Source organism: Trachemys scripta, chromosome 1 (genome assembly GCF_013100865.1).
Source record: "Trachemys scripta elegans isolate TJP31775 chromosome 1, CAS_Tse_1.0, whole genome shotgun sequence".
Classification (NCBI taxonomy): Eukaryota; Metazoa; Chordata; order Testudines; family Emydidae; genus Trachemys; species Trachemys scripta.
In genome coordinates this window covers 201,880,420-201,906,120 of record NC_048298.1, presented here as the reverse complement: position 1 = coordinate 201,906,120, position 25,701 = coordinate 201,880,420, and the positions used below count along the sequence as shown (strand labels likewise).

Here is a 25,701-nt window from a genome sequence, read left to right as displayed (position 1 = left end):
TAAAGTACACAGTAAGGTCAAGGGAGGAAGAATTAATATTGTGAATACCACACCACAGTGTGAAAGCAGTTTTGTTTTAATATAGTAGAAATACTTGCTCTTATGGTTCTAAAGTACTTTGAAGACATCAGATGAAAGACACTATAGAAGTGCAAAGTATTATTGTTATTTAAAAAACCCTGAGGATATTCCATTTATTTGAGTTTTGAACTTGGAAAAAAAGTAGAAAATTGCATGAGATAAATATTTTAGAATGCTTAGCAGAGAAGGGCCAACAGAGTGTGGAAAAGGTAACTTCCAATTAGATGTACTTATTTGGCAGAAGGAAATCTGTTTTCTAGCAATGCCACCTGAAGTTTATAGAACCTCTATGCTTTGGATGTAATTATATTTTCACACTGGAAATTATAATGGAAAGGTTTTGACTTCATCTCCCCAAAACACCATTTTTAAACAGAGTAATTTCCACAGTAATGTGATTAGTTTCATGCCTGTTCAGAATACTCATTGATATAACATTCACGCAATTTTAATACATACCTTGCACCAATCAGTTCCAGATGATCTGGAGCGTGATCTTCACACCAGTACTAGTGCAAGAGAGCACACTGATTCAATGGCTTTTGCTACCTTTCTGCACAACCTCAAGAGTAACAGAGGGTCCTGTGGCACCTTTAAGACTAACAGAAGTATTGGGAGCATAAGCTTTCGTGGGTAAGAACCTCACTTCTTCTTGCATCTGAAGAAGTGAGGCTCTTATCCACAAAAGCTTATGCTCCCAATACTTCTGTTAGTCTTAAAGGTGCCACAGGACCCTTTGTTGCTTTTTACAGATTCAGACTAACATGGCTACCCCTGTGATACTTAACCTCAAGAGTGTGAGAGTGATGAATTCTTGCCCCGGCACTATTCTGTCAGGCTATCAACTGGATATTAGGATTTGCTGCTCCACACATTGGAATTAAGTCAAGTCAAGAAACGTTTACAGACAAATGCATGTCATGCTTGTGGAGAAATCAAAGAAGTTCAGCCCACCCACCAAGGTCTCCAAGGAGCTGCCCACACCACAGGGTTGAACATCTCATGGCAGAAGAGCAAGGTCCAGAACATTGGTGCTGGGCCATCATACACCCCCAGTGCAGATGAGGTCAAGTACTATGGAGCATGTTGATGAGTTCATCTATTTAGGCTTCAAGTGGTCACAGAAAACCAGACATTCTTTGATTAATAAGTCTCACTGACTCCTGTATGAAGTCCATGTCTCGCTTATGGATGCAAAACATTTTTGCTCTAAGACAAAGTTCAGGATCTTTCAAACCTGTGTAATATCTGTATTGCTATATGGGTCAAAAACCTGGACCCTCTTTACAGGCAGACTTAAGAGCTGCTAGAGGCATTCCATATGCACTGTCAGCACCACATCCTGAACAAAATGTGGTTTGACTTTGTGTGAAATATCATAATCTCTTCCTTCAATCAACACTAAATTCAAAAGCAGTACGGCATGTTTTTGGGCATGACACCAGGATGGACAAAAATATCCAAGCATATCACGCGTTAAAACTCTCAATCAATGTGCAAAGGGGTGCATACCTAGATTCTATTTGGTGCTGCCCACAGGGCCACTCCAGAGATTCATGGAATTGCAGGATTGAGCCAGATCTGGGAACTTCACTACACAATGGCTAATGTGACATCATCAACTGTGGCCATTCTGGCTGGTGCAATGGTCCCCAGTTGATGACATGCTTATTGAGGACATCAATCAGTTCCAAGCATTTTAGTATTTTTGTCCATATCTACTATAAAGATCCTTTATGTGCTCTTACTAGACTTAGTGAGTTAATGGCAGGTAACTGAAAATATTAAAAATGAACACTACTAAACTCAAATAGTTGTATAGTACCATACTTATGTTGTGACATTTATGTAAGTGAGCCCGTGAAAAGGAAAGCAGATGACCCTACAATTTTCAATTAAATTCAAGAAAATCTGAAAACCTGTTGTTTTCCAGCATTAAGTATATCAAGCTAAACATACATGTATTTGGGCCAGTGCAGAATCATAAAAGATGAGGGTTAAGATTGCAATCTATTGTGATGAAAAGAGAAACAGTGAGTCGATGTGATTTTAAAAAAAATGGTTAACTGAAGCCATCAAAAACATTTGTGTCAGGACTCTCTATTGTTTTAACTCTTCACAAGTACCATATGAAAGATATGAATTCCTATTTGTGCATCTGAGTAGAGAGAGCAAGTTGTTTTCCATGGAGGTGCCTATTGTTTCAAAAGACTCTATTTTTGTTTGTCATCAGAGTATATTGCACGACACACTTATTCTGGGTTCTGCCTGAAAGGATGATTTACATGAGGATATAACTTGAGGGAGAATGAGTTTCTTTTTCAGGGAGGTTTATTTTTCTTCTCTTCAGCTGACTTTGTACTGATTTAGTGATGTTCATTTATGGCTACCATGGCACTGAAAATGTCTCATTTGCAGGATCAAACTCATTGATATTCTAAAATCTTTCACTTCAATAGAAAAAATATATTTAAAGCCATATTAAATCTTGAAGAGTGTGATGAAACTGCCTGTTTGCACTTTTTAAGATGAGCACAAATCCTGTCCATGTTACTACAACCTTTAGTAATGTTTACATTTTGAATGAGGTATTTTCATTACTTCTGCCATTCAATTGATTGTTTCTTACCACTTCCTTAAACTTCAGGCATGTTTAATCAAATTCATATTTGATGTTTGGTAATCACTAACACTAATCCCCCATTTGTGGTGTTGACCAGGAACTTTCATATTTAATGCAGGTAAAATCAGAAATAACCACCTAGTGAATTGAATCCTGCGAACACTGAAGATTAAAGAATATGTTAAGCTAGCAAATTTTTATAGAGAACCACATTAGCAGATGTCCTGCCCATCTTCCAGAATTTTTAGATTCTAGCAAAGAAATCCCTCCCCACAAGAATGTACAAGGACCATCCACTCCTATCTCCTCAACGTTCCATCTCAGGTGATTCCATCCACTAGCAACGCACCTCTTTCAAATGACCAATGAGTCCACTTATTCCCCTTTTCGTTAAGGTTTCCATACAGTTTTCATATTATTTCTCTAATAGACACAGCAAGAATTGCGATGTTCATCACTTCATTCTTAACTTTTAAAAATATAATATTTTTTCCGTGGTTGAATTTAGAAATTAGTGTTTCTAGTGTTCAAATATATGTTATATTCATGTAAATACTTCCAAGGTGATATAGACAGTAAGAAAGAAAGAAGGAAAGAAATAAAACCAAAGCAGGAGTCGGAGGGAGAGAGTCCCAGACAAGACAACCAAATGCCTTCCCTTCTTTTGCCTCTCACAACTATTCTGCCCCAAAATAGGAACAAAAACATAACAAAACAAAAGTCGGTAAACAGCAAAACAACCTACCTCACACTCCTCCCCAAAGGTATTTTCTCCCAAACCCCAGTGTATATGGTATTAATGATGTGGAAAGCGGCAATAAAAACACTTAATAAATTAAAAAATAAATAAATATTATTGGGATTAGAAGGAAAAAATAGTCAGAGAAAACACAGCAAAGGGGAAATGGAGTTGGTTAGTCTTCTGACATTTTGTTCTCAAGCTTCTGAAACAAATATTCTTTTTTGAGGTAATTAAACATCACTACTTAATTTAACTACTTTAGGAACCATAATTTTTCCCAGCAGGTGAAGTTCACATAACTCAACAGAAGAGTCAGCAGGAAAGTATTTACAGACCATAAATGCTAATGCTTTAACAACTAGCTTCAGATATTTTTCTAGAGCTCCACAAATTGTTAATAGCACTACTGTTAATGCAGTGTATGGGTCTATAGCTGTATACTTGTAATAGTGCATTATTGGGAAATACCAAGTATATCAAATACATAATATGTCTACAGCTGGAGTTGAATATACTAGGTGTAAAAGGTTATTAGAGGGCTTGCACATGTGCTGAAATCCAGTATGTTTTATTGGGAAGTCTAAATTGAAATGATATGGGGATTTTCAACATGCCCATATTGTATGCCTACTTAATGCCCTTATTCACTAAAGCACTTTAGCACATACTTAATTTTATGAATGTAGTAGTTCCATTGACTTGAATGGGATCTAAGCATATGCCTAAAGTTAACCACATCCTTAAATGAGTACTGCCAATTTCAAGCATTCAAAAATCAGGCCCATAAAAATCATGCTATTTTAAAAATAATACATTTATTTGCTTTCTGGTTTGAATTGGAACTGCATGCAGTAAAACTAATGGTGTAAATTTGAAGTAGACTTCTGCTGTGCTCAAAATGTAAGCCTATAATTAGCCTTTAGACACCTCAGCTTCAGTCTAAACAAAGTCAAACACCTATATGGGATTTCCAAAATTGAAGCTAAAGAGTATACATGGTCTGCAGAGAAATAAACCGTTGCATTTAGCAATCCTACCTGGTGAATTTGAACATGCAACAACTTCTATTCCTTTACCAAAGATGCAAGAACAAATATTATAGTTGTGAGGATTTATGTAATAAATATTTAGGCAAATTATGTGGCTTTAAGGACTTTGGGAAGTTTTTGATGCAGCTGTCAGTGATGCTAACTTTATGCACTCCTGATCTATAGAACATACAACTTCTGTAGTGGATTTTTAAAATTTATATAACAAAGCCTTCAGATATTGATTAAATATAGCATCAACACATTACCTGTAAAACAATAAGGACAAATTGAAATATGTAATAATGTGCTATGACCTAAGTAATACTTTTTGGCTGACCATCAGAATTGAGTAACACACTGATGACAGAAAATTATCATTAGTTTCAGAGAAAAGGAGTACTTCACAAAATGTATGTAGCACTGTTCACACAATCCCACTTAGCACTGACAATAAAGTCAACATAAACTAGATGCAAAAGTAAGGAGACCGAAAGTTAAAACTGGTATTTTCCCATCATCTTTTATGATGGGAACTATGTGTATTCTATAATATCACTGTATCTCAGTATAGTATACTATTTCTATAGGATTTTTCTATGCAGCATTTGTTAATTTTAGTTTAGGAATCCACAACACTTTCAACTGGTTAAATATTATCAATATTATCCATTTGGCAGAATTCTTTGCAATGTTCAATTGTTTCAGCAAAGTCAAGAAATTCTGGTGCATTCCTCTCCTCTTCCATGTATCTAGACAAATATTTACAGATAGTAGTCTGTATTTTATTAATAATAATAATAATAATAATAAATGGAGATATCCCATCTCCTAGAACTGGAAGGGACCCTGAAAGGTCATTGAGTCCAGCCCCCTGCCTTCACTAGCAGGACCAAGTACTGATTTTGCCCCCTCAAGTGGCCCCCTCAAGGATTGAACTCACAAGCCTGGGTTTAGCAGGCCAATGCTCAAACCACTGAGCTATCCCTCCCCCCCAAAATGAACTATCCGAAATGAACAGTGGGTTCCCCTCCCAACCAAAATACAGATCTAACAATGAATTGTGTAAGATTTCACAGTAAGCTGTGAACAGCTAATTGTGTATATGCACATAGCTTCTTTAGTCTTTATTGCATCTAGTGTTCAGCCTGTAGTAATCAAAATATTGTAGTTGGTATTCAGTGACTGTAATCATACCTATTACAACAGGGAACAGAGGAAAATGGGGATTTGGGGAATTTTCACTGAGCATTTGCAGTTATATAAATTATTGTTCTTCCATTTCTAAGGAAAAACCTGCAGGGTAAAGGGTGTCATTTTTATTTACAGATTAGAGGAAGAGAAATCTTTCTACAGGGAAAAGAATTCTATGTAATATGCACACACACATTCAGATCAGAAAACCACTTTAATAATAACTGATCTTTAATCTGTGTTTTTTCATATCATCTATTCCTAATGCTTTAAATTATAGTTCACAAATACACATTTAAATGCAGATGCATGTAGACAGTTTTAAGATTTTAAAAAGATACCAGCTTCGGCTGTTTGTGGGAAAAAGTTTACTAAAGTCAGTGAAGTTTATCTATTACTATAGATGGATTTTAATCCCTAGTGAAATCCTTATTCATTTATTAAATGGGAAATAAGTTAATTATTAAAACTAAATACTTAACATGTATTTGGAAACCTCTGTTTAAATCAGTGGTGTTAACTTATGGTCCGGGGACCAGTTGTGTTACTAAGCCTGGCTGCCTTCTACAGTAACAAAAATTTGTACACAACACAGCATATGTTAGCCATAAAAACTTGATGGCCTCATTTTACTGACCTGTCAAAGGCTATATTAATTATTCCTCAAATGTTAAGGGTAAAGTCTTTTCAAATTGATTTAGGTATCCCTACACTGATTTTCAGTACATGGGATTTATGTCTATGCCAAGATATATTTATTATGTATCATTTTATTTGTGACGAGAAGTATCTTGACATACATTTATTAAATTAAATAATAATATTTATTTTATGCTCACTACCTTGGTATTTGAGTGATTTATCATGGGAAGAATATTTATCAGAAGAAAATAGATGTTCATTATTCCCCGGGCCAAAGAAGGTGTAATGTCTGGAATCTACCACAATTCCTAGTGCAAGTGGGTCAAGCAGGTGGTTGTGGCAGAGGTGGGGTATTGTGACCTCTGCAACCGGAGTCAGCTAGGTTGCGGCTCCTGTTGCTGTTACAAGTATGCCGGATAGAGGTCTTGAGGTCGGGGATGAAACGACTACTTCTGCTTTCTGCGCCTCGGGGCCAGAATGTAGATTTTAAGGAACCAGAGTCTTTGAAAGAATGAGGGTCTTGTCTGTTTTCTCACTAAAGAGCTTTTGTGTGTCAAAAAAGGGGAAATACTCTTTGGTGGTTTGGATCTCCTTGGGGAACCTGGACGACTGCAGCCACCAATTCCTGTGGTTCACAGTTGCCACAGACCAAGAGGCAATGTTGACCACATCCACAACAACCTGGAGGCCCACCTTGGCCAGCAGTCTCCCCTTATCCAACAGCACTTGGAGCTGCTGTTCTTTGTCTCATGGTAGCTGGTCTTTGAACTCTGTTACTTTAATTTAATTGTGAAAATCATATTTCACCAGCAGAGCAAATGTTGCGTGTCCTGGACTTCCTCCAATGGGATCCCCAGATCCATCGCCACCAACTAGAGTGGTTCTTGGTACTGGAAGTGGTCGTCTGGTGGGGAGCGTGAGGCAGGAATGAGCACCTTGTCTGGGGATGAAGAGGCAGCAGTTGGGACTGGCAGAACTTGTTCCACCTCTTCTTCCTCATTCTCATAAACATATGGCGCTGGAGGGTGAGTGGGGAATGGCCTATGAGAAGCCACCAATGGTGCTCCATGGCCCCGGTACAGATCCCAGGATGGCCAGTAGCATCAAAAATAATGGTCTTTGGCCATTGGTGGATTAGTGGGCCCTATGGATAACACCACCACACCAAAGGGATTGTAAATTGGGGGATATGGACTCCGAGGACAGTTCTGGAAATGGCAGCACTGACAGTTCCGAAGGGCCGTGCTGTGGCAATGGGACATCTCGCCCCAGTGGTGGCAGCAATGGTTCATTCACTGGAGAGGGGAGGAAGCAGGTGAGTGGAAGTGCAGAGAGAAATGGAGACCATGAGTATGGAAGGAGCAGCTCCTCTGTTGACAGCAGTGGTTGCAGGCACCTGTGAGTATGGGGAGTCATATGCGACAATCCTGAGGGTACAGGTGGTGTCAGCAGACCTGGTGGGGTATGTGGCAGATACACCAATGAGTACCGGGGCAGCCGACAGTACCACTGGTTGCACTTCCATTTTGCCTTATCCTTGATTCTGGTAAACTTAGGCAGCAGTCTGGTCAGCTCTACACATGACTTCTCACCCAATCTGATGCAGCTTGGGGAGGAAACGCTGCATTACTGAGCAGTCATGGATGGGGATCTGCTCTTATGCCTATGTCATACTTCTTCTCATGGCAGGGCTTGTCCAGCAGTCTTGGTACCATCGGATCTGGTGCCTGGGAGGTGCTCACAGGAGCACTGACCATCAATGATGAGTGGTGCACCGTTGGTTCCGGATCTGAATGCGCTCATGTGAATGTTGTCTCTTCCAATAAAAGCTTCCAGAGGTGAAGTTCTCGATCTTCCCACATTTTGGGCGGGAACAACTTACAAATAGCGCAGCGGGTAATGTGGGCCTCACCGAGGTATTACAGACAGCACTAGTGTTCATTGCTCACTGAAAATGAGAACAGGCAAGAGGCACAGTTCTTGAAGACAGGAACCTGGGGCATAGTCCCCAGGAGGCCAGAGTTACCCAAATAGGGTGAAAAACGACACCATATATCTATGAGTAACTACAACTACATAACACAAAAAACTATCTACAACTATATACAAGGGAAACGGACAGGAAATCACTCTCTTAGCAAAGCTAAGAGCACAAAGGAATAGGGGTTCCAACTCTAGCCATGAGGCAGTAAGTCGGAAATGGAGCAGCATTTACCCGCACGGCCTATTATAGACTCAGCTGCAAACATGAGGGGGACACATGGGTAGGTCAACGGACAGTGCTAGGAAACCGTTCCCACCCCGGTGCATGGTGCACATGCGCACCCTTTTGGAATCCATATAGGGATCACCACTCAAAGAAGAAGAATGATATTTCACTCATTAATGTTTATAAACATTAGAGTTTAAAATGAATAATTCCAAGAAATGTTTAATTGTGGATTATCAAAAATATTACATACTAGAAAATCAGAGCTCACATAATAACATTGCTGTACCCCTTATCATGTTTACAGGCACAAAAAGGTTAAAAGAAAAAAAAACCACAAAAAAGTTAAAAGAAAAAAACCCCACAAAGTACAAACAAAATAGCAACAACAAAATGATGGCATATAGCATGCACATCACAGATCAGTTTTGGGTTCTGATTCAGTACAGGATTTAAACATATGCCTAATCCTAAACATATATTCCCCATAGACTGCAAGAGAATTACTCACTTGCTTAAAATTAAGCACATGCTTAAGTGCTTTGCTGAATTGGGGACTTAGTGCAGCCCTTAAGCCGTTACTGTTTGTAATGGCCATTTTAAAATGTTAACCTTGCTCAACATTACAGAATCTATAAAATGTTGTTTACATTTGGGTTGGGGCCAGGCAGTTGTGGGTTGCAAAACTATTTACCCTGATTATCTTCCACATACCTAATCACAATGTACGGATATTACCTGTTTTCTACTTTCCATTTTTTTTTTTTAGTTTTGTCCCTATGAAATTGTGTTTAATGATTTATCTTCTTAATTATATTTACTTTATTTCAGTTAATCCTGTGTCCTGCCTTGAAAGCAGGGCACTGAACTAACCTATTCAGGTCCCTTTCAATCCTACACTTCTATAATTGTATGATTTTTTTCTATATTTTAAGAAAATAGTCAATTCCAAAACTTTCATCTTACATATACAAATATTATAATCCCTAAAATACCACATTTGCTTTCAATCCATTAAGATACAAAATCTTTAGTAAAGGGCTAGCTCAGTGCACTGAAGAAAGTGACAAACTAAGCAAAGCATAAATCTGTGTGCTTTAAAGACATTAAAACTCAATCTATTGACATAGACGAGGATTCAGATAAAAACCTATTATGTTTTATATGCCAATAATCATCTTTGTCAATGACCCTGTCCTATATCATCCACAATAAAAAGTAATAAAATTGTTCATGCCAACATTACTTATAAAATGAATTCTTTTATCCACAAACCAATACAATTTTAATAAAAATAAATGGCTGATAAGCCAGACAAACTGAATAAAAAAAAATCAATGAAAATTGAACAGAAGGTTCACTATCCAGCACACAAATAGACCTATATGATCCATTTGCAATCTATTATACTTTATTCTACGTATCCTTAAATCATACATTAAAAGTCTTTTCCATCAGGCATGAAGGAAGAGATTTTCAGATACATCTATTTGGTCTTCCAACAATAGGTGCATAAACCAACTAGTTAATAATATATGTGAATAAAGCAACAAAACACAACAAAGGGAGTGCAGTAATAACCTACTAGTGCACACAACCTCAGGCAAACATCCACCAGTTGCCTTCTAATTCCCACCTGGGTTTACTTCTAGAAGCATGTGTGATTTTAATTTAACATTTAAAGAAATTCCTTTAAACAAAAAAGTTTGATTTTAGGTTGGTGATGATGCTCTAAAACATGTCATTCCAAAGAAAAGTGCTTCATAATAGAAGGAGAAGAGAATTTAGTAGGAAAAATATTTCAGCACCATTTCTTAACTGTCTTCTAGAGATTTATTGTTAATTTTCTAGTTTTGTGAGGTTCCCTGGACAATTCGGAGTCTTAATAATGCAATAAAACTACACTTATGTCATTTACATGGTGAGAGAAATATATACATTTGGTAAGGAGCTTACAATTTATGGGCCCAATACAGCACATGCACACAAGTAACTTTTCTCAGATGAGTAATGCCATCATTTTCAAAGTTGCTCACATGCATGTTTACAGGAACAAACAAACTTTGGCGGGAATGTGATGAAGTAGAGAATGAGGGAGCATCAGATAAGGTGGAGCTTGTGTGCACTGCATCACCGGGCTGCAGAGGGAAGCAGTGGTTTCCCTCTGAAGCACCCATCTGGAGATGCACTAGCAGGGGGACTTCAAAAATAAATTGTTGCTTCCCTTTCTGCTTGCCATTTGTGGCAAAGCTGCTCTTAGCAGAACATGTAGCTGGTTTAAGGCTCTCAATCAGTTTATACATAATGTTATAATCTAAAAGAAGCCCTTCTTATTGAACGGAAGTGTGTGTGTACACAACAAAAGGGAAGAGGCAGCTGTCATGGAGAGAGAGAAGCACTGTATATAAAACAGAAATAGATTAGGTATAAATAACTAGACCGGGAAAGAAGCAGATTGTTCTCTGGCAGAGAAATGGAAAAACAGCGAGGGTACTGGAGAGCTTAGGGACCAGCCTTTGCCACTTTTCATCCCCTCCCTCCATTAAATTTTTATCTCACCCATTCAGCATTATAGGAATATTTTTTGTCTTTTTGTTTCAGAGCTCCATATGGAGAATGACTATGACATCACAAAAGAAGCCCCATACAGCCAATCAGAATGTGGCTTTTCACAAACATTAAGAAAGCAATACTCTATTATAATTCAGAGCAATTTAGCCAATTTCCAATGAAATGCTTCTGGACAGTAATGGAGGCCATGGAAAAGAACATCAGAAAGGACATAATACAAATATAAAGCATAAAATCTGTTAAAATTACAGGAGATAAACACAGATTTTTTTTGCAGAAACATAAATACATTCTTTGCTCACTATATATATATAAAGGCATTTGCAATTGAACTATTTTATATCTTTCAAAGACGGAATCAATGTTGTAACTGAACTCATTCTGTCAGTTATAGGACTTGAGATCAGCTGTTTTATATAAATCGATTGTGAGATTGTGTGTTTTGGTATAAAAGAAATAGAATTAAGCCAAATTAATAAACAGCTTCAACTCAACTCAATTATTTGGAAATAATTACAGTTTCACTTCATTCAAGGCAAAACAATAATTCTACTGTATTCTTAGAACAATTTTTTTGAAATGCTGTTTCACCAAACATTGTGTTTTGATACAAAACACAGCAACATCTAAGAAAATCTTCCACTTGACCATTAATCAAAGAGTGAGACAGATCCTCAGCTAGTATAAACTCTTGAAACTCCATTGATTTCAATTGCTGACTTCAATGGCGTTAAACCAATTTTCACTAGCTGGGGATGTGTCCCAATCTATTTCACATACACATACACATCCAAATGCTCCGGTGGTTCTCAAACTTTTCTATTGGTGACCCCTTTCACACAGCAAGCCCCTGAGTGCAACCCCCTCCCCTTATAAATTAAAAATACTTTTTATATATATATTTAACGCTATTATAAATGCTGGAGGTGAAGCAGGGTTTTGGGGTGACAGCTCATGACCCCCACATAATAACCATGCAGTCCCGAAGGGGTCATGATCCCCAGTCCTACATGCAGAAACCATTTAGATGCAGTCCCAACAAACTGTATCATCGTAATAGATTTTTTAAAATCTAATTTCTCTGACATCATTCATTCATCCTATTCAAACATATATTTTGTTTTACACATGATTACACATCAGGTGTCAGATTACAATACTATTGCTTGCATTGAGTAGTATTTTATTTCATAAGTAGGCCTAATGACTTCAATGAGGCTTTTTGTAGAGTTAGATACTTTTCACTGTAAGTAAGAGTATCAAAACATGACCCTATATATGCTGAGTTATATCTAACCACAATACAGGACTTGAACTTACAAACCTTATCACCACATAAAATATTTATTCCTGAGTGTTATTTCACTGAAGATATTGGTACAGCACTAGTATTAACCACTGCTTACTCTAGTAATGGTTTGCAGAATCCAATCCATACCATACATGATGTTTTATAACTACTTTAGATTTCTCAGAGCACAAATATTCAAGGTCCTTACTCTGGTATGAAAGAATAGGGTAAAAATATTCTCAAAGATAAAGCTGCCAGAGCTTTACATTTATCCTTTCCAATGATTTGTTCTAAACCTCGCATCTGCTGGTAAAAGAATAAGTAAATAAATAAAATGCATCAATGCATAGAATCTTTAATACGAGAGGTCTAGGGTACTATTCTCAACTTGTTTCATGAGACTTTATTGTTAACGTGAGCTGCACAGCTAATTCGCCTATCAGTGCACTGACAATTAACAGTATTTGAGTCATATTTCTTCTTTGGATTCTTAAGTAGAAAGTATTTATTACAATTTTATTTTTTTCATAACTCAGTGGAAAATGATGGCAAACCAAACAGATTGCACAAATTACACTGCCACTGTCACAAGAAATGTTTTGCTTTTTAGGAATAAGAGGGAAGGAGGGACAAAAAATCCACATTTCATTGTAGAGCTGACTTTCTATCAGTGAAAAATACAGAAATTTAAAAAAGAAAACATTACCTTAATATTGAAAGCTCCTAGTTGGCCCACTTGGTTGTAAAGTTCTAATTGATCCTTGACGGGAGATACCCACAATATCAGCTGATTTAACTGTTGTTCAAACTGGGTGAAATTATTTAGCAGATGCTCAATTTCTTTTTCTTTCTCCGGTAGATCTTTGGATACCTTAAAAATACCAGAAATTTGGTTTGAAAGAGAAAAAAATAAGCTACATGTAGCAACATAATAGTGCACTTTTATATTGTTAAGAGAGCTTAAATCATATGCACACACAGGGGGTGGGTGAGTTAAAGAAATAAATGCACATTTTAAAGGACTGTACTAAACAGTTGCATATATTTACCACAACACTCCCCCTGGAAAACAAGTGATGTCACATTTCTCATGTTTTCAGTTATTCAGATGTACACCTACTCCTGTGTGCTACATAAAGGAAGGTTGTTTTCTCAGGAGGTGAAACTGTTTCAGTATAAAACCTTTTACTTTGAGTATAATATTTTAATAATGAATATACAAATCTGAAAGGGGCTGGCAGTTCATCTAAGTTCAGATAAACATTCAAATGTCCAGATGCTAATTCAAACTATCTAAACCTCTTAAATCTGGAAATCTCATGAGAACATGTTTTCTTAAAAGATCCTTAGTTCTGCTCATTTCCAGTCAGGTTGGAATATGGAAGTACAGATAAAAAAGTACAAATACAAATAGAAAAATAATAAGGGGAATGTATATGTATTTACTTGTGCCTCTAGTCTGAGTTCTACTTGTTCAGTTTTTAGGCAAAGCCTCAGGCAGGTTCATATTTATCCACAGCGATTCTCAATAGCATCAGAAAGTAAGAGCTACTAGATCAGGGGAGGGCAAACTAAGGCCCCGCACACTCCCGTTGGCCAGGAACGGGGAACTGAAGCCAACGGGAGCTTGGGGGAAGGTACCCGCAAGCGAGGGTAGCGCGCAGAGCCCTCTGCCCTTCTCTCCCCCAGGGGCTGAAGGGACGTGGTGCTGGTCGCTTCTGGGAGCAGCGTGAGTCCAGGGCAGACAGTTAGCCCACCTTAACCCTGCTGCGCATCGCTGCCAGCCCGGAGCCACTCCAGGTAAGTGGTGCCAGACCAGAGCCCACACCCCAAACCCCTCCTGCACCCTGCACCGCAACCCTCTGCCTTGAGCTCCCTCCCACATCCTGCCCTGAGCCCCCTGCTGCACCCCGCAACCCTCCAGCACCCCAACTCCCTGCCCTGAGCCCCCTGCTGCACCCCGCAACTCTCCTGCACCCAATCCCCCTGCCCTGAGCCCCCACCGCACCCCGCATCTTCCTGGCATCCCAACCCCCTGCCCTGAGCTCCCTCATACACCTGCACCCCTCCTGCGCCCCAACCCCTTGCCCTGAGCCCCTTCCTGCACACTGCACCCCCCCACACTCCCTCCCGCACCAATCCCCTGCCCCAGCCCTGCATTCATGGCCCTGCATACAATTACCCCACCCAGGTGTGGCCCTCAGGCCAAAACCTTTGCCCACCCCTGTACTAGATGGTATAGCACTAATCCACAACATAGAAGTGCTAGAAATTAAGACAAGAAGAAGATGGAAATAAAAATAGTAAAGAAAAAAATCACAGTTTTCTTCTTTCCAGCATCCTTTAAACCAATGTGGTGCTCACGTTGTATTAAAAAGGGTGGCAATTAATTATTCAACTTGGACAAAAAAAGTGGGTCTGCTCTGCAGATTAAGAAAATCAGTCTTCCCTGTGGCCCATATTTCTAAGAGCAGGCTTTTACTAAAATGGCTCTTTTAAAAGTAGCAAAATGAGGGAAGCATCTGATAAACACAATATTCCTTTTGGAGTTACACTGTATTAGTGGAAGCACTACTATGCTATTGGCTGACTACAAAAATGTTACTGATGCATACTACCTACTAATCTTTCATCTCCGTTATTTATATAACACAATAAATCTAAAACCATTAGAGACCAGAATGCAATGAAGGTTTCTATGAAAAACACAGCTGAGATAAAGGGAGGAAAATATGAATCTCGTGACAAATAACTTTCACTTTGTTTTTCCAAATAATAGTCCATTTGAAAATATAAATTAGACTAAATCAAAGGAATAACACTGTTATATATAGTTTATTTTAGAACATCAACAGGTTTTTGTCATTCATATATTTCCCCAATATGTTAAATGATTGTCACTGTTACTGTTTTTCCTTAATACTCTAACACAGTGCTTCACAACCTGTGGCACAATCAGCACACAGCTGTGGCCCAGGTAGATATACAGGTAGTATATATATATATAGTGTGGGTGTGGCCCAAATAACACAGAACGCTGCATATACGGCCCACAATGGTAAACAGGCTGAGAACCACTGCTCCAATATCTAATAAAATCTGACCAATAAGTCAAATCCCTTTTTGTTTTCTCTTAATCTTGTTAAGTATAATAAAATCACTTCCACTCATAGTACAGCATATATCCCCTGAGGTGAAGGAAAACAATTAAAAATGCATCCATTTCCCTTACGTGTTAATTCAATATCTATGCAGACGCTGGATTAATTTCACAGAAGATTAGCTTCATCTTTTTTACAACATTTGAATGTTAATCTGCAATGTTTAGAAACTTTAATAAACATAAACAAGTTCAACAGAGATATTATTCTTGAAAGTAAACAAGTGATCAGAGACAGAGGTCCACTATATAAATCTGAGTCTACTCCTGAAAGGTTTAAACATAAACTAATTTCAAATCAACATTTATCAGGGGTGTTAAGGCAAGTGTGTTAAGAAGAAGAAAGGAAACATTAACATGATGGTTTTCTTTTTCCAAAAAGAAGAGCATAGTTAGCTATATTCTTAGATATATTCAGCTTCTAACATCAAAATGTACAAATAATGCGTAAACTAAAATAATTAGGTTTTACGATCCGCATTCTAAGTTATTGACACTGAAAATACAATTTACACAAAAAAGAGGACTTAATAAAAATGGGCTTTCAACCTTTCCAGACTACTGTAGTCCTTTCAAGGGTCTGATTTGTCTTGTGTACCCCCAAATTTCACCTCACTTAAAAGCTTACAAAATCAGACATAAAAATACAAAAGTGTCACAGCACACTATTAATGAAAAATTGCTTACTTTCTCATTTTTACCATGTAATTATAAAATAAACCAATTGGAATATAAATATTGTACTTACATTTAAGTGTATAATATACAGAGCAGTATAAACAAGTCATTGTCTATGAAATTTTAGTTTGTACCAACTTCGCTAGTGCTTTTTATGTAGACTGTAATATAGGCAAATATCTAGATAAGTTGATTTATCCCCTGGAAGACCTATGAGTATAGGTTTGCCAACTTTCTATTTGCAGAAAACCAAACCTCTTTACCCTGCCTCCTGCCCCGTCCCTTCTCCAAAGCCCTGCCACTCCTCACTCCATCCCCCCTCCCTCCGTATAGCTGCACCTCAGATATAGTTCCAAAAGTTCACGGTCTTCCATCTAAACAGAATAATCCCTGGTGTTTTTGTTTTTTTCCTGCAGCCCCTGCAATCTATTGATTAGCATTTTGCTCAGACTGTAAATGGGTATCCACTAGTAACAATACAGTACTCAATTTGCTCATGGACAGAGAGGGAGCATCTCTCTCCCCTCCTCTCTCCTCTCCCACCGCATAACAGGACTATATAAATAACCTTTTGATGACCTACTTTAACTCGCAGACCTAGTGAACATATTTTTTAGTACTTATATACAGAACTCCTCACATATGTTCCATATATACATCTCAAAATGATCATGACCACCATCATGACTCAGCTTTTCATTAAAGATGACATTCTTTGGTGGACTAATATGTAGATACCAGACCCAGGGGATTCCTGTAACCTTTATGTACTCCTGTGACCTCTGCCAGCTGACATCAGGAAGTCATGGGGGTCATACGCTGTTTACAAAAGAGTTGAATCCTGAGCTAAATACAGAAGCACTGGCATGGGATTATCTTTGTATGAAGAAAAACTAAATTTGTTAAATGGTTAATATTGTGAAAAAAATGAGATATTTTGTACGTAAGGTTCCATGTCAACTAATTTATTATGCAAACAAAAAAGTCATATCTATAAATATGAGTTAACTTCTTAGATGAGGTCTTGAAAAACATCCAAGATTATTCTATAGATTCCTAACCCTAGGGCATGAGACCTATTATTCGACATAAAGAAACAAAGATGAGGACTCCAGTAATAGTTATCTTAAAAGTACCTGATATTAGCAGGTTTTGACAGTATGTCAATAAATGTAACCCCTGTAAGATCCAAGGAGGGTGTTTTATGCTACCATATGAGAAACCCAAATTCTCTCTCTGTTGGGAGAAGTCTCAGGCAAGACTATTATGAAGTGAAAGCAATAGAAAAGGTTTGGGACCTGTTCAATACATTGGTGTCTACTAGCTATGGTAAAAACAATCAAGAAAATGTCTGGTCAGCTAGAGGAAATTAGAAGCACTTCTACCAGCCAAGGGAGCAATGGAAGAAAACAAGCAAACTAGTTTTGATAGGGTTTGATTAATTTATTAAGGGAATTATATGATGAGGTTGTCTGAGATAGCAGGGGACTGGATTCAGTGACATAGGAGGTGCCTTCTAATCCTATTCCAATATCAGTAGGCTGCTAAAAACCAACTGTATTTCTCCCAATGAATATGTATTAATATCCCGGAACACTGGCTTGACTGGCAGCAAATCAACAGAACATAGAAAGATGCACCTTTGTCTACCTCCAAAGAAAAGTGGATCTGGCAGAAAGGTGGATTAAAGAAAGAGACTCTGACTTTAACATCAAAGAACCCTTGCAGTTTTGGCTGCATGTCTAAATATTAATTGTAAAACTTTAGATACTGAAATTTAGTACTTTAGTTGAAGAGTTAAATTAGACTGATTGGCATCTTAAGTAATAGAATAATTAAAAAGATTTAAGCTCTAAACTGGCAAACATTAGATGATGCTAATTTTATATAAACTGACCCAGGTTTTCACAAGATGTTCATTATTGTTGTAATCTTAAAATGCATATCATTTTGAAGTAATTTAATTTTGCATCGCTGAATATTCATATTTTTTACTGACTGCATTAAGATACATTTAAAAAAAATACCAGAAAAGTAATTAACATCTTTGGGAATATCAGAATGTTCTGAGAAGTTTGAATAAAATAACCTCAGCTCAAAAGTTTGAATCTTTATACAAATATTTTCATATCATCCCCCTTACAGAACTAAGAAGTAATCCCAAGGGCTGTTTCCAACCTTAGGTGTTAGATGACCTTTTATCCCTCAGAAATAACTTAACTATCACTACAAGAGGTCCTTCCCCTTCCTTTTTCATTTAATGTAAAACCACTCACGCTATTGTGCTTTGAAACTTTTCCTATGATTTTTTTTTTTTGGCTGATTGTTCAGCTCAAAGATATTCCTCTGTACATTGCATACTGAGATGGAAGCAATGTGGAATGCAAAATCAGTGCTGTAGTCCAAGGCAGAAAAGGCAGTGACAAAGTGGAGCAGAAATCACTGCAGTTGCAATCTAGGCAGTTAGGCTGGAGTGATACCGGAAGGCAAAAACAAGTGAAAATGTGTAGCAGGCCCATAAGAAAACAGTTTAACCTAGGATTAAAAACACTAACTGTAACTGTATGGTTATTGCATGGTGTTATTAAAGCACAGAGTACAGTTATGTGCACTAATTATGTATTTCCATACCTTAACATGTTTGGCTTTCTTTTAAGTTTAACCTTAATTCAAAATTTTCTGGGTCTGTAGTGCTCATTTTGCCCTCAAAGTACTGATGCACTTACTGATCTTTTAGTATAATTCAAATGTTGGTAATGAAAAGAGTAGAATGATTCACCTGGCTCCAAAAACCCTCTCCCGCTAGGTTGTCTTCCCCCCCCCATGTTAAAAAAAAATATTAGTAACCACATATTATATCTTACTTCAAATATGGTTATGTTATTAATATTACTGTAAAAGTTGTCACAAATTCATTATAAAGGTGAATGAGAGGGGACAAAATAGTTCTAATTAAATGTAGATTCTTAAAAAGTACATTAGATACATCAACTGACATGATTTTTTACTTCACATTCTTTTATCTTAATTGTGAACAGAGAGAAAACAGGTTCTAACTAAAACTATCATTTGACATAATAGCATAGTGTGAAATAGTCCACTGTCTCACAGAGAGGTTTGGCCATGGAAGGTGTCAGATTTAATTTTAAAAAAGACTAAAAATCTATCTTATGAAGAAAAGACTGTTTTGGATTACTTACAGTACAGTAGCTGCATCTTGCAACAAAATACTAAGAATTCTAGGCGCAGAAGTCATACCAACATTTCTTTGTTGTTGTTGCTGGATTTTTGTTTGTTTGTTTTTAAGTATCCTAAATTTTCACATAACCATGCAGGGTTCACGAAACATTAAGAATCTTAATGGGATAAGAGAGAGAGAGAAAATGTGTGTCTAGTAAAAGATTTATTGACCTATCTGACAATTAAGCAGTCAATGCATGTGGCTTCCCAGAAGAAGATGCATAGATGCAATATCTAATAATGATCAGATGCAAAGGTGAATGCAAAACAGAGAGAGGCCACAACTTTATTAATTTAATAATGGGGTGGGGAACTATCTGCCCCTTCCCTTTGACATTGCAGATATTGAACTAGGTCCAGTTTGAAGTTACAGAGAGCACACCATATAACCAATGAGTTGAGACAGATCCTTGTAGGTCTAACCCCTAGGACTCAGCTCAGTTCTGAGGGTGCTCATTCTCTCCACCTCCCACAATGGGGGCAGAAGGTAGCAAGGCGGACCTTGGTCTGACAATTTTAGGTCTCCCCTTCTCTTTACAGGCACCCTATCCATATCATGGTTTCTTTTACCTCTGGGAGCTGATTCTTTAGCTTTTGCCTGCAGTAGACACTGGCCAAAAGTTGTGACAGACATTACTGTAACTTCCTAACAGTGAAATTCCTGAATTCTTTTAACCTAAGCACTGCAATGCTCTGAGGAAGCTGAAAAACTCTCTAGACTCCTACAAGTTTTGGGTCAATGGTAAAAAATTAGGGACAATAGGGAGGAAGGGCAGGGCAGTAATCATGATGAGACGTCCCCCAGATGACTGGGAGGGCTTTACACTGAGTGGGGACATAAGAGAAACTCAAATCCCCTTGCTCCCACCTGGCTGGCCAATGGGAGACAGAGAAGCCCCTTGCTCTCCCGCAGGCATACACTGATGTCCATTTTGAGGCAGGAGAAGGGGCTCAGCTCCAATATGTCTGGGGACAGGGTCTCCCTGTGACAGACCCTACATACTGCTATAATAATTGTTGTACAATCTATACCTTGTGCGGTATCATTTGAAAACTCATAATTTGATAGTCAATATTTTGTCCTGATAAAATACATGTGGCAACACAAAATGTGAAGTTATAAAATTTCTCTGTATGATGCTGTTAATACTTGTTCCAGACTACAGTCCTTACCTAAGTAGAAGTTCGCAAACAGGAAAAGGAATGTGTTCTCTGCTTAATTTGCATTGAAGCAGTAAACAGAGTCGTCAAGCAGGAAGGAGAGACAAAGGAAGTTCAAATAGGTGAAAAAAACAGCAGGGAATATTCTTTCACATAGACTCTTTGTCTCCTGAATCTTAGCTGGAAATGTTTTTTTTTTCATGAGGGGGATTGAAACTATGAAAAGAAGGGACAAATACCCCAAGTGACCCCCTCTCTCTTCCTCTGTCCATCACATTCACGGCACCTGAAGCAACAAAGGAAGCTTTGCTGGATTCTGAGAGAAGTTTGTTCAGTAAGACTGCTGAAAGCATATGTTGGGAAAATGTGCTTGAATCTGATATAGTTTGTTAAGTTAGACACCACTAGGAGCGTTCTGGGGTCACCTGCTATATAACCAAGGCTGGTAAGAGCCAAGGTCTGGCTGGCTGGCCGGCTGCAGCACACAGAGACATAGCTGGGAGTGACTTGCATGCTGGCAGCTGTTTGTGAGCAGTCCAGACTGGAAGCTACAGCAGCAAAGCATTGTAAAGGGCAGGCCAGGTTAGAGGGCAGGTGTGACATAGCTACCCATTGGCCTGGATTGTACCCTGGTATGTCATAATGGTACCAACACTGTCAGCTACCTCCAGAGCGTACTGAGATTCCAACTATACTGAACCTCCTTTCTCTGAAAACATTGGGGTCATCCCTCAGCTTCTCACTAGTGAACTTGGCAACTACTAAAACCTCCCCTTCCCCCAGTGGACAGCTATATAGTCTTTGCCTATCTGGTTAGAAGGCATGGGTGACACAGCTACTCATTAGTATGGATTGTACCCTGGTATGTCAAACTCCCCTCTCCTTGTGAGAAGTTGGGTGTCCGCCTGCTGGCCCAAGAAAATTACCCCCACCTTACTAAAACAGGGCACTGTGCCATATGATGATACACTTTATCACATCTTCCACAGTGATATGGTGTGATATGTCATCAGTATAGCACAGCATGATTTAATATAACCCCACCCTCTTTTACCGTGCAAGCAGAATTAGTACAGAGCAGTTCACTAGTTATGTTCATATCTGTCTCCCTTGTTGACAGTTGGGAATACCTTCCCAACCAATATGCATCAAACAAACAACCTGAAGATTAAATTATGGTCCGATTGACATTAATGACAAAGTTCCAAATAACACAGCTGGGAGCAGGATTGATCCCCTGAATCAGAAACAAGTGTTCAATTTGAACTTTGCTTCATTTCTAACTATGTGGACATAGTAAACTATCCCTCTGGAGTATCGTTTTCTGAGGATGAATAGTCAGGCATTGTTACTTTACATCTGTGAATTAGAGAAATTCCGTAGAAATAGTTTTAGCAGAGTGACAAGGCACTACATTACTAATCAGTGATATGCTAAACTTCCCCTCAATTAAAAAAAAAAGCAAACACAACCAACAAATGAACAAAATAACTTTTTCTGGCTCTGGTGAGACACAAACATTTGTTTTTGTCAAAGGGAGTTGTGTATATTTGACCAAGGACAGCATTTGGACATCAGATACAGGGGGTTCAATTAAAAATAATAAATAATACACAGAATACTTTATAATAAAATACATACACTGATGTCATTACTGCCAACTTTGGAAATCAGCTGACACAGGCATTTAGTATTTTGTCAATTAAAAAGTACTAGACATATTTATATTCCCTCTGTGTAGATTTATACAAGTCAAGCAAAACCAGAACTTTTTAAAATTTTGTTCAATTTTTATATTGCTTCAGGCTAATTCCTCTGGTGCCCTCTGGCAGCTTTCTACTGAACTAGTTTAAATAGCTCCAGGAGAATTCCTCTTGCATATGCCCCCTAATTCCTAGTGTCATGTACTTCTTGCACACAGTTGGTTGCAGGGCTTCTACTAGCAAATCAGACTCTTGTACTAGATATGTTCTAGCTATTGAGTTTCTTTTATAGAGAAACTAGAGATGTGTCTTCCATGAGATCCTTTAATGAACATCCAGGAATACTGTGGCCAGAAAAAAAAAAAGCAGTAAATGCTCAGAATATCCATAAATCCCAGTAATCCTCAATTGCTGGACAACCTCTGGGAGCTATGGTTAGTGGGTGCCTGCCAGACTTTTGTTTCCCTTCTCCCACTGACGACTAAAGCAGTGTATAGCTTGGCTACTCCACAGAATCTGGATCTTCAGATTGAAATAAAAAATAAATGAAAAACAAACCACTTTTCTTTTAAAATGGTTCCATTTCAAAACATATTTCGGCATATGAAGATGTATAGTTTGCACTACTAATTATAAAAAAAATAACGTATTGTTTTCACTTAATGTATATGGATAATTCTGTTACTTATCTGCTCTACATAAAAAAGGGTCTCCCTTTTAAGGAAACAGATATTATACAGAGATTTTTACAAGCAAGATGCCCCTTTCTCTAGCTAGCTATCTGAATAGCTCTTTGTAGGCTAACCATTATGTCTCAGTATCAGAGCGGAACATATAATTGGATCCTAAATGCTGCAATTCTGACAAACTTGATGGAGTACAAGTTTGAATAAAAAGAATGTAATATTCTTGATAGGTCTCCTTATTCCAAAACAACTGCTGAGCTTCAGCAAGCATATGAAGTTTATTGAGACATTATAGATAAAACAACATAGTGCAGCATGCTAGTTTTATTTTACTGTTTAAACACTGAGGTACAGATGGGAGTTTGAATGTTTTGAGACAGTTAATCTTCTGAGGTATTTGGCTGTGTGATAGGTAGTATCTAATTCCCAAAGGTGCATACACATCATATGAAATAAATATAATAATATACTATGTCTGTCACACTAAAAGACAAGCATAGGAAATATTTTCTTGTTCCAGTAATGCTCGTTACAGGGGATGGATTTAACTATAAACTAATCTAATATACAGTATCTTTAAAACAACAGTGGTGCATTGTATGGGTGCTGACAGTCAATGCTTGTCAACAGAAATAGCATAGATATTTCCTATTCTAAATAGGTGGAAACAAATGGTATCTTGCATCCTGATCCTGCAAACTATCCTGTGAGGGTGGGCCCCGATGTGCAGGTGCAGACATCTGCCTATATAAAGCACTTTGCAGGACCAGGGCCTTGGATACCATTTTATGGGAGACGAATGCCAGCTTTTTAACATTCACCATAATTTATGCACAGAAAAAGAGAAAATGTAACTCACTGGCCAAATTATTTTCCTTAGACAAGCGGGAACTAGGAGCAGCTTCCTTTTTGTCCCCCTTCCTCCCACTTCAGCTAAGTGATGCTATCAGGGAGAAAGATGGAAAGGAGTGAGACAGGAAGAGACATCTGCATCAGCTGCACTGCAGCCAACCTATGGCAGGGTTAGAATCAAAGCAGGCTTCTGTTGAGCCCAGAACTTGTGAAACATAGAAACTATCACAGGAACAGGCGTTACCATTTTCTGCCCCTAGCCCAAAATGGAGAAATTGTTCCTCACTCACACGCCTACTTTCAGAAAAGTTTATTCCTATTAAAATGTGCTTTCCAGGCCACGTTGACTATCCCAGCAGGTCCTGGCATTTTATTTTAAGATACCAGGTAGGATTTTTCTCTATAAATTAACCACTGTGTTTCTTTCTCCTGTATGAGTGTCAAACAGCCTATCTTGTGGTATACACTATGGATGGGAAAAGAGGTATTTGCCATGAGAGTACATTTTTCCTTTCTGAATTAGATATACCAGAAGGTATTAACACACATCTTTATTTTACTATAAATATCAATCTTACTTTTAGGACTACTCACCTTGGCAAGCAATCCATAAAAGAAGGTTGTTTAGCTAAGGAAAATGGTCAAAGTTTAAGCCACCTGTAAGGTTTGGGGGCTTAGTGCCCTTTCCACTTCCCTCATGGAGGTTGCAGGTAGGGAGTCATGTCTTTCCATGGACTGGAAACAAACCTATTATTGGAGACTGATACCACTTTTATACTTTCCACATGGCCACTCATGCACTAATATGATTTGAGTGCCTTAGTCAGATGAACCAGGGCAGGGCATGAAAAGGAGGTGTACCCACTAGTGGTACAGGTAGGACGCATGAAAAGATGTACTGCTCCCTATTAGTCATGGACTAATTACCTGCTGGGAGGCAACAGCACGCACAATTTATGTTAATGAAAAAAAGCTGAAGTTAATTTTGTCAGTTTTAACTACATGTTGTGTGCATATCCTGTGATACTTCTAGTGCCTGACCCTGCACCACTGAAATCAATGAGAGTTTTACCGTTGGCCTCAGGGGGATGAGATCAAGCAGTTAGCATTCATTAAGTCAGGGAAGAATAGACACATATAACTAGTCAAGTGAATTCACATAGTTTAAGGCCAGAAGGGATCATTAGATTACCTAGTAGGACCACCTGTATATCACAGGCCATTAAAGTTCCCCTATATTGAACCCTATGAAACATGTTGACTAAATTATACATTTGTGTTCAAATAAAGCATTTCTTCCAGAAAGGCAACCAGTCTTGACAGAGAATCCACTACTTCCTTTGTTAGGTTTCAGAGTGGTAGCCGTGTTAGTCTGTAGCAGCAAAAAGAACGAGGAGTACCACAAGTACTCCTCGTTCTTTTTCCTTTTGTTAGTTTGTTCCAGTAGTTAATCACCTTCACCGTTAAAAATGTGTGCCTTATTTCTCATTTGAATTAGTCTGGCTTCAGCTTCCATCCCTTTCTCTGCTAGCTTAAAGAGCCTTTTAGTATGTGGTATTTTCTCACCATGAAGGTACTTATTATACCCTGTAATCAAGTCACCTCTCAGTCTTCTTTTTGATAAACTAAACAGATTGAGCTCTTGAAATCTCTCACTGTAAGGAATTTTCTCCAGCTCTCGCATCATTTTTTGTAGCTCTTTTGTGCACTGTCCAATTTTTCAAGATTCTTTTAAAAATGCAGACACTAGAACTATATTCAGTATTTCAGTACTGTCTCACTGATGCTATATACAAATGTAAAATCATCTCCGTATTCCTACTCACTATTCCACTGTTTA

The 25,701-nt window shown here is 38.1% G+C and overlaps 1 protein-coding gene across 11 annotated transcripts in view; it reads right to left on the bottom strand.

The window, feature by feature from the left end:
• DMD (dystrophin) overlaps positions 1-25,701 on the bottom strand; it is a 1,855,422-nt gene that overhangs the window by 607,143 nt on the left and 1,222,578 nt on the right. For all 11 annotated transcript variants that reach the window (XM_034754682.1, XM_034754655.1, XM_034754674.1 and 8 more), the window contains one exon: positions 13,088-13,252. In XM_034754682.1, coding sequence (XP_034610573.1) covers positions 13,088-13,252 — 165 coding nt within the window. The remainder of the gene's footprint in view (positions 1-13,087; positions 13,253-25,701) is intronic.